At 50.6% G+C, this 10,439-nt stretch overlaps 1 protein-coding gene across 1 annotated transcript; it reads left to right on the top strand.

Annotated features, from left to right (window-relative positions):
* The first annotated feature begins 2,970 nt into the window (after window positions 1–2,970).
* On the top strand, window positions 2,971–7,200 carry LOC143277793 (uncharacterized). The gene has a single exon (XM_076582695.1). The coding sequence runs from the start codon at window positions 2,971–2,973 to the stop codon at window positions 7,198–7,200; it is 4,230 nt and encodes a 1,409-aa protein (XP_076438810.1).
* Window positions 7,201–10,439: the final 3,239 nt, after the last annotated feature.

Below are 10,439 nucleotides of genomic sequence, written 5' to 3'. Positions count from 1 at the left end.
ACACACACATACACACACACACACACACACACACACACTGATAAACACACATACACACACACACACACACACACTGATAAACACACACACACACAGACACTGATAAACACACACACACACACACACACACACACACACACACACACACACACACACACACTGATAAACACACACACACACACACACACACACACTGATAAACACACACACACACACACACACACACATAAACACACACACTGATAAACACACACACACAGACACATAAACACACACACTGATAAACACACAGACACACACACACACACACACACACACACACACACACACATACACACACACTGATAAACACACACACACACACACACACACACACACACACACACACACATACACTGATAAACACACACACACACACACACACACACACACACACACACACACACACACACACACACACCCTGTTACTCCCACTTTCCTCCCTGTCAGAACACAGATAACAGAACAAATCGATACGTTCAAGGCAGGACAGGACAGGACAGGACTGGACAGCACAGCACAGCACAGCACAGGACAGGACAGGACAGGACAGGACAGCACAGCACAGCACAGCACAGCACAGCACAGGACAGCACAGCACAGCACAGCACAGGACAGGACAGGACAGGACAGGACAGGACAGCACAGCACAGCACAGCACAGGACAGCACAGCACAGCACAGCACAGCACAGGACAGGACAGGACAGGACAGGACAGGACAGGACAGGACAGGACAGCACAGCACAGCACAGCACAGCACAGGACAGGACAGCGCAGCGCAGCACAGCACAGCACAGCACAGCACAGCACAGCACAGCACAGGACAGGACAGGACAGCACAGCACAGCACAGCACAGCACAGCACAGGACAGGACAGGACAGGTGTCACATCTCATGACAAAATCAGATATGAGTGCTAAACCCCCTCGTTCACCCACCCCATCTAGCTAGAGAGCAGTGTGGGTTGTGCGGTTTGCACGAGATACTCAGTCTGTCTCGGTCTCAGTTCAGGCTGTCACTGAACTGAGATCAGCCTCTTCCTTGTCAACAAATGACAAGATTCTGGGCTTTTCGCCCGGGACTGTCAGAGGAGGCAGCCGTGCCAGTCTTTGGCTCTCTTCAGGGCTGCTTGCCCATTTCGACGCTTGTAGTGGGGATCAGTTTCCTCCGAGTGGTCGTGGTCTCTGTGTTCTCTGTGTGAACTTCCAGCTTTGGGGTAGTGGTACCTCTCTGGAAGGTAAGAGGAGACTGTAAAGACAGTCCTAACTTGTGTTCTGTCTGTCTGTCTTGTGTTCATGTCCGTGAATGAGAGAGAGAGAGAGAGAGAGAGAGAGAGAGAGAGAGGAGGGAGCGAATATTTGAGTAAATATAATACTTTGCTCTTTTATGTGCATTTGTAGGATGCATATGCATTTTTAGACATAAATTTTATAAGAATGTGATAAAATAATTGTTACATGTATTGAAGGGTTCAACCGTAAAATCTAGATTTAAGTCTTCCTTGTGAACCCCTTCAGTTATTCGTTCTATTAATGTGTGCGTATGTGTGTCACTGTATTATATATGACACATAAGCAAGAATATTCCAAACTACCCCCCTTATCCTTTTCCGTTATCCTTGCTCTTGGGTGTGGTTGTTGTCAGCCTTTTAAACTTCCGAAATAGTGCAGCTGAGTAAAATTGATCTATTCTGTAGCCCATGTGTTGATCAGGGAGGGGTTAAACTGAAATTTTGTAAGATTTGTTTTCTTTACGAATTCTGGGCTGGGTACATTTAAGTTGTTTAATTGGGGTTGTCCAAAAGTGAATCCTACCAGTGGATAATAGGCTATTACAGTGGTTTCAGCATTCCCACTTTCGTGTTTATCCACGGACTTCCCTACTCTTCCACTGACCCTCCACTGTCTCCCCGGGAACCCCTCTGCCTGCGTTTGACTTCCTTGGTCCAGGCCTCCGTTGGCTGCTGCCGCCTGCCGCTGGCTTCCGTCGCCAGCGTTCTCTGACCTGGCGCTCAGCTGTCTGGGTGTTCGTCTCTTCGTCTTCGTCGTCGCTGTTCTTCGTCTTCGTCGTCGTCACTCACTGTTCGTCTTAGTCGTCACTGTTCGTCTTCGTCGTCACTGTTCCTCGTCGTCGTCACTTACTGTTCGTCGTCGTCGTCACTACATCATTAACGTTGTGCTTGTTTCCTTATCTTAAAGCTCTGTTTTTTTTGTGTGTGGGTTTTTGTGTGTGTGTGTGTGTGTGTGTGTGTTATATTTATCCATTGTTATTTAAGTGTTGTTGCAGCTGGGGTTGTGGTTATTGTTTGTGGGCAAGCTAGGTGTGTGATTAAACAAATGTATGTGAACCCCGGATTGTTGTAGTCTGTGTTTGTGTTGTCTGGGTGTTAGTGCTGGGCTGGGTGGGGGTTTCTAGTCCGCTCTCTTATAGAGCGTGACAAAATGGTGGAGATGCGGGGTAAGTTAGGTTAGAGTGGGAGGGGGGTGGGTGTAATCGTTTTGTCTGTTACCTGTGTACATATGATATCTGATTAAAATTATGCTGTGTCACTGGAAGAATGTTTGGGTGGGGTTAAGATAGACACCTTACCTGTTCAAAAAGTTAGCTGTTGTTCAGGCACTTGATTTCGGCTGTTGATTTTTGCCGAGTTTGGTTTGCCTTTATCGCATTCTGCGAGGAAAAAAAAAACAGAAAAAAAGGGGGGAAAAAGAATGCCCACTCGGCGACAAACGGCTGCGGCCGTCACTCGTTAAAGTCCCAGATGGATAAGTCGAGTACCTCTACTCCTTCTCAGATAGATAAGTCAGGTTTGTCTGGATGGATACGGGGGTCAACTGAAAGAGGATGACCCAGGTGGTCTATCTGATGATGGAAGGAAAGGGGACACTGTTCCTCTATCTCACCAGGATCCTTACACAAAATTCAAAGCCATGGGTGCTGACATGGGTTTGACTGGTGAGGCCCTTGCACGGTTTGTGGTCGATGCTGCTGCTAAGGAGGACGAGCGCGCAAATAGGGAGGAAGAGCGCCGTTACAGGCGCTGGAGGGATCACAGGGAGGATGAATATAGGGAAGAGGAAAGACGGTATAGGGAGAAGAGGGATGAGGAGGATAGGCAGCGGTTTGAAAGGAAGATGGAATTAAAGCAAGAAGAGGTCGAGGCTCAAATAAGCCAACCGTTTTCCCTTGCTCCTTACGATGGGAAGGGTGACTTCGACGACTTCCTGACCCATTTTGAGAGGGTAGCGCTTCTCAATAAGTGGAAGCCAAGTTCATGGGCGGCTCGCTTGGTAACCTTGTTACAAGGTCAAGCTAGGGACGCTTGTCTGCGAGTGCCTCCGGAGAGACTTCATGACTACGAGTCATTGAAAGCAGCTTTACTCCGCGAGTTTCGGCTAGATGCCCATGCGTACTGCAAGCGTTTCCGATCGATGCGGAAGCTTGCAGAGGAGACCTTTATCCAATTTCTGGAAAGGCTTAAGGTCTGTCTGTCTCGCTGGTGCACAGCTGCTGGTCGCGATTACGACAGTGCAGAGGACCTAAGGGACTTGTTCCTTCAAGAACAGTTCCTAGCTACCCTTAACCCTGACCTCGTCAGTGAGGTTAAGCGTGAAGAGCCAGATAGGGTGGAGGAGGTAGCACGCATTACCTCGAAGGTTGTCGGTGCCAGGAGAGCGGGACGGATGGCTGAGAGTGAGGCACGAGCTTCCAAGAAATCCAGGGATCATGGTCTTGGTGCCAAACCTCATGCAGAGCAAAAGGCCGCATCTCTGGGACAAGGTAGTTCCGCTCTTAGCGACAGCTCAAGGGGTGTCGAGAGAACTAGAGGAGTTACCTGTTTCCTCTGCGGGAAACTTGGACATGTGGCCAAAGAGTGCCGCCAGCAGAAGGAGGTTTCCCTTGTGGCACAGCCGAGCTTTAGGCAGCAGGGTTCCCATTCCCCACCTCCATCTCTTTGCGTTAACTGTGCTGCAAAGCAGTACTCGCCACGATGTGAGGCTTTCGTCAACGGGGTTTCAGTCCCGGCTTTGCGAGACACCGGAGCTCACATGGTTGTCGTTGCACGCCATCTGGTCAGTCCAGATTCTTTCACTGGAGCGACTGTTCGTGTGGTGCTGGCCGAATCGAGATGCACCTCTGTCCTACCCATCGCCAGAGTAGATTTCCAGTCTCCTTTCGTGGAAGGCAGGCTAGACGTGGCAGTAATGGAGGCTCCTGTGGAAGAGGTCCTTATTGGCAATACTGCCTGGTGCGAGAATGGCACTTCAGTGCCCGTGCCCGTTTACTCGGACGCCAGTCTTGTGGGTGCTGTCGAGACACGGGCCCAAGCAGCTGCCAGGGCTAAAGAGTTACTTCCCTTGCCTGTCAAGGACATCCAGATCCATGTGTCTAGACAGGACCTAGAGCATCAGCAGGATAGCGATCCTGACCTGTGTCAAGCTCGGGAGCTGGCTGTGTCTAAAGCCGTCAAAAAGACACGATCTGGAGAGGTCATGTACTTCAGGAAGCAGGGAATACTGATGCGGCGTTTCAAGGACCATCGGGGGGAAGCAACCCAAATCTGTGTTCCTAAGGAACTGCGTTCCACAGTGTTGCTTCTTGCCCATGAAGCCCCCATGTCTGGTCATCTTGGGGTTAAGCGCACGCAGGGAAGAGTTTTCCCACATTTCTACTGGCCTGGCATGTGTGCTGACATTCGGCGTTTCGTCCGTTCTTGTGACAGATGCCAGAAGACGGTAGCTAAGGGTCGAGTCCCGAAAGTGCCACTCGTCAAGATGCCCCTCATTTCAGAGCCTTTCAGTCGAGTAGCTGTCGACATTGTAGGACCTATATCCTCTTCATCTGAGTCTGGCAACAGGTACATTTTAACAATGGTTGACTATGCGACCAGGTACCCAGAAGCTGTCGCTCTCAAACACGTTTCGGCTGAAACTGTGGCTGAGGCGTTGTTCACCATGTGGACACGTACAGGTGTTCCTGCTGAGGTTTTGACTGATCGTGGTTCTCAGTTCACAGGCAGTGTCATGCAGGAAGTCTATCGCCTTCTGTCTGTGCGGGGCTTGACCACAACCCCCTACCACGCTCAGTGCAACGGGTTGGTGGAGCGTTTTAACGCTACTTTGAAGGCAATGCTGCGGAGACTATCGTACGAGAAACCTCGAGCCTGGGACCGCTGGATTCCCGCTCTGTTATTTGCCTACAGAGAAGTTCCCCAGGAGAGCACTGGCTACTCGCCTTTCGAGCTGCTCTATGGGAGGACAGTACGGGGTCCCATGCAGATCCTCAGAGAACACTGGCTCCACCCTCAGAGGCCAGAAATTCAGACTGCTGCTGAATACGTGGTAGAACTGCGAAACAGAATCGCAGAGTCCTGTACCATTGCTCAGCAAAACCTCGAAAGGGCCTCAAGGCGGTACAAGGGTTATTTTGATGCCAAAGCAAAGCAAAGACAGTTCGCTGAGGGAAGCAAAGTACTTCTCCTTCGCCCCACCAAACAGAACAAACTGGAACTTGAATGGCAGGGTCCATACACTGTTCTGCGTCGTGTGGGCATCGCAGATTATTGCGTTCAGATTGGCGAGAAAGAAAAGCTGTACCACGCCAATCTGTTGAAAGAATACATTGAGCGCACTCCTCGAGGGACTGTGGCTCTGGCTGTGATTGAAGACCCAGAGGTCTGGGAAGGAACGAGGACAGTGGAACGCGACATTCCACTCATGCCCCTGGAGGCAACTGAAGGTCCGGAGGATGTTGTGCTGGCCGCTGATAACTCCTCACTGAAAGAGGCCATTCGTGAAATGACTCGAGGGTTTAGGGATGTTCTCACTGACTTGCCTGCCTGTACGAACCTCGAGACATGCACGCTCAATCTCACCTCTGACACCCCTATTAGGGCTAAGCAGTATCCACTGCCCTACTCCCAACGTGAGACGATTCAAGAGGAGGTCCAACAAATGTTGAAGATGGGCGTGATAGAGCCATCCTCGTCCCCATACTCCTCTCCTATCGTCCTCGTAAAGAAGAAAGATGGGAAGGTACGGTTTTGCGTCGATTTCCGTCGCATCAATAAGATAACCGTGTTTGATGCTGAACCAATGCCAGATGTAGAGGCACTGTTCTCCCGGTTATCAGGGAAAAAGGTGTTCTCGAAGCTAGACCTTTCAAAGGGGTACTGGCAGATCCCCATGGCGGAAGCTGATCGCCCTAAAACAGCTTTCACTACTCCTCAGGGACACTTCCAGTGGTGTGTAATGCCGTTTGGCCTCAAAACTGCTGGCGCAGTATTTTCCCGCATGATGCGGAAGTTAGTACTGCCTCTCAACAGCCCGGACGTGGACAACTTCATGGACGATGTTCTCATCTCCTCCGTCGTTGAAACACGGCATCTAAGGCTCTTACGCAGCGTGTTTTCCCGGTTGCGTGATTGCAAACTGACAGCACGGCCCTCCAAATGTTTTCTCGGCCACAGGGAGTTAGACTATCTGGGTCACCATGTGGGTGCTGGGAAAATTTGGCCGGATGCAGAAAAAATGGAGAAGATCCGAGAATCACCTCGTCCCTGTACGAAACGACAGCTCCGAGGGTTTCTGGGCCTCGTGGGGTTCTACAGGAGGTTCGTTCCTCAGTTTGCGGAAATCGCTCTTCCCTTGACTGAGAAAACCAAGAGCAAGGAGCCAAACGAAGTTATCTGGGATGAGTACTGCGAGAGAGCTTTTCTGCAGCTCAAACAAATCCTCTGCAGTAGGCCAGTTTGCTGTCTCCCCGATCTGTCCAAGCCTTTCATACTGCGGACTGACGCTTCGAACGTCGGGTTGGGAGCTCTTCTGCTCCAAGATCAAGGTATGGGTGCTCAACCAGTGGCGTGTGCCAGTAAGAAATTGAGCCCAGCCGAACGCAATTACCCCACAATTGAAAAGGAATGCCTGGCTCTTGTGTGGGGTATTCAGAGGTTTGAACCCTACCTCTACGGGAAGGAGTTTGTCGTCCAGGTGGACCATGCACCGCTGCAATATCTAGACAGGGCCAAAACGGTCAGCGGCAGACTGACGCGCTGGGCTCTACAGTTGCAGCCTTTCTCGTTCAGGGTGCAAGCCATTCCTGGCAAAGAAAACGTTGGTGCTGACTTCCTCAGTCGTCTGCCAGAGTTGGATGAAATATGATCTGAATACGGCCCAGTTTGAGTGTTAACACCTGAATGAGGCAGCTGTATACTGGCCATGTGTATCTTTTAATACTACTTATTAGTTGGTAAGGTTGGCAATTCTATAATTTGCAATTCATCCTGTTATTCCAGACTTCATAGTTTTGATGTTGTTGTTGTTGTTTTCGCCTTTTCCTTACATTTAGTTTCAGGAGGGCAGTGCCTTGGCATATGTCTCTGTTTGAGAAGACATTGTGGATGATACGGCAGTGGGAATGTGTGTTATTGTGTTTGTCATTCTGTGTGACATGTTTATAATTAAGTTTCAATCTTCGTTTGAACTTGTGAGGGGGGCTGTTGTCACATCTCATGACAAAATCAGATATGAGTGCTAAACCCCCTCGTTCACCCACCCCATCTAGCTAGAGAGCAGTGTGGGTTGTGCGGTTTGCACGAGATACTCAGTCTGTCTCGGTCTCAGTTCAGGCTGTCACTGAACTGAGATCAGCCTCTTCCTTGTCAACAAATGACAAGATTCTGGGCTTTTCGCCCGCGACTGTCAGAGGAGGCAGCCGTGCCAGTCTTTGGCTCTCTTCAGGGCTGCTTGCCCATTTCGACGCTTGTAGTGGGGATCAGTTTCCTCCGAGTGGTCGTGGTCTCTGTGTTCTCTGTGTGAACTTCCAGCTTTGGGGTAGTGGTACCTCTCTGGAAGGTAAGAGGAGACTGTAAAGACAGTCCTAACTTGTGTTCTGTCTGTCTGTCTTGTGTTCATGTCCGTGAATGAGAGAGAGAGAGAGAGAGAGAGAGAGAGAGAGAGAGGAGGGAGCGAATATTTGAGTAAATATAATACTTTGCTCTTTTATGTGCATTTGTAGGATGCATATGCATTTTTAGACATAAATTTTATAAGAATGTGATAAAATAATTGTTACATGTATTGAAGGGTTCAACCGTAAAATCTAGATTTAAGTCTTCCTTGTGAACCCCTTCAGTTATTCGTTCTATTAATGTGTGCGTATGTGTGTCACTGTATTATATATGACACATAAGCAAGAATATTCCAAACTACCCCCCTTATCCTTTTCCGTTATCCTTGCTCTTGGGTGTGGTTGTTGTCAGCCTTTTAAACTTCCGAAATAGTGCAGCTGAGTAAAATTGATCTATTCTGTAGCCCATGTGTTGATCAGGGAGGGGTTAAACTGAAATTTTGTAAGATTTGTTTTCTTTACGAATTCTGGGCTGGGTACATTTAAGTTGTTTAATTGGGGTTGTCCAAAAGTGAATCCTACCAGTGGATAATAGGCTATTACAGTGGTTTCAGCATTCCCACTTTCGTGTTTATCCACGGACTTCCCTACTCTTCCACTGACCCTCCACTGTCTCCCCGGGAACCCCTCTGCCTGCGTTTGACTTCCTTGGTCCAGGCCTCCGTTGGCTGCTGCCGCCTGCCGCTGGCTTCCGTCGCCAGCGTTCTCTGACCTGGCGCTCAGCTGTCTGGGTGTTCGTCTCTTCGTCTTCGTCGTCGCTGTTCTTCGTCTTCGTCGTCGCTGTTCTTCGTCTTCGTCGTCGTCACTCACTGTTCGTCTTAGTCGTCACTGTTCGTCTTCGTCGTCACTGTTCCTCGTCGTCGTCACTTACTGTTCGTCGTCGTCGTCACTACATCATTAACGTTGTGCTTGTTTCCTTATCTTAAAGCTCTGTTTTTTTTGTGTGTGGGTTTTTGTGTGTGTGTGTGTGTGTGTGTTATATTTATCCATTGTTATTTAAGTGTTGTTGCAGCTGGGGTTGTGGTTATTGTTTGTGGGCAAGCTAGGTGTGTGATTAAACAAATGTATGTGAACCCCGGATTGTTGTAGTCTGTGTTTGTGTTGTCTGGGTGTTAGTGCTGGGCTGGGTGGGGGTTTCTAGTCCGCTCTCTTATAGAGCGTGACAACAGGACAGGACAGGACAGCACAGGACAGGACAGGACAGCACAGCACAGCACAGGACAGGACAGGACAGGACAGGACAGCACAGCACAGCACAGCACAGCACAGGACAGGACAGGACAGCACAGGACAGGACAGCACAGCACAGCACAGCACAGCACAGCACAGCACAGCACAGGACAGGACAGGACAGCACAGGACAGGACAGCACAGGACAAGACAGGAAAGCACAGCACAGGACAGGACAGCACAGGACAAGACAGGAAAGCACAGGACAGCACAGGACAGCACAGGACAGGACAGGACAGCACAGGACAGGACAGCACAGCACAGCACAGCACAGCACAGCACAGGACAGCACAGGACAGCACAGGACAGGACAGGACAGGACAGCACAGCACAGGACAGCACAGGACAGGACAGGACAGGACAGGACAGGACAGGACAGGACAGCACAGGACAGCACAGCACAGGACAGCACAGCACAGGACAGGACAGGACAGCACAGGACAGGACAACACAGCACAGGACAGGACAGGACAGGACAGCACAACACAGGACAGCACAGCACAGGACAGGACAGGACAGGACAAGACAGGACAGGACAGGACAGCGCAGCAGAGGACAGGACAGGACAGGACAGCGCAGGGCAGGACAGCACAGCACAGGACAGGACAGGACAGGACAGGACAGGACAGCACAGGACAGGACAGGACAGGACAGGACAGGGCAGGGCAGGGCAGGGCAGGGCAGGGCAGGGCAGGGCAGGACAGGACAGGACAGGACAGGACAGGACAGGACAGCACAGCACAGGACAGGACAGGACAGGACAGGACAGGACAGGACAGGACAGGACAGCACAGCACAGCACAGCACAGGACAGGACAGGACAGGACAGGACAGCACAGCACAGGACAGCACAGCACAGGGCAGGATCTAGGACAGCACAGCACAGCACAGCACAGCACAGGACAGGACAGGACAGGAAAGCACAGCACAGGACAGCACAGCACAGCACAGCACAGGACAGGACAGCACAGCACAGCACAGCATAGGACAGGACTGGACAGGACAACGACAATCGATGGAAATAAACTTCGGCTGCTGTTGAAGGTTTAATGTGCAAGCACCTCCCGTTCTTCCACAGAAGAAAAGGTGCCAGGGTGTTGTTACTGGAATGTATATACCGTGGTTATCGTTGGTCTTGAGGTCTTCTCTCGTCAGTGAATGAGTATGAGAGAGAGAGAGGGAGACGGAGAGAGAGGGGGGAGGGAGGGAGAGAGGGAGGGAAAGAGGGAGGGAGAGAGAGAGGGGGAGAGAGATGAAAGGA

The sequence above is a fragment of the Babylonia areolata genome, chromosome 35 (assembly GCF_041734735.1).
Source record: "Babylonia areolata isolate BAREFJ2019XMU chromosome 35, ASM4173473v1, whole genome shotgun sequence".
Taxonomy (NCBI): domain Eukaryota; kingdom Metazoa; phylum Mollusca; class Gastropoda; order Neogastropoda; family Buccinidae; genus Babylonia; species Babylonia areolata.
The sequence above is the reverse complement of the archived record's forward strand: the minus strand, read 5'-3'. Positions and strand labels throughout refer to the sequence as shown.

Excerpts from the sequence above, each read along its gene's own strand:
- LOC143277793 (XM_076582695.1), top strand. The coding sequence starts at position 2,971 with ATGGGTGCTGACATGGGTTTGACTGGTGAGGCCCTTGCACGGTTTGTG.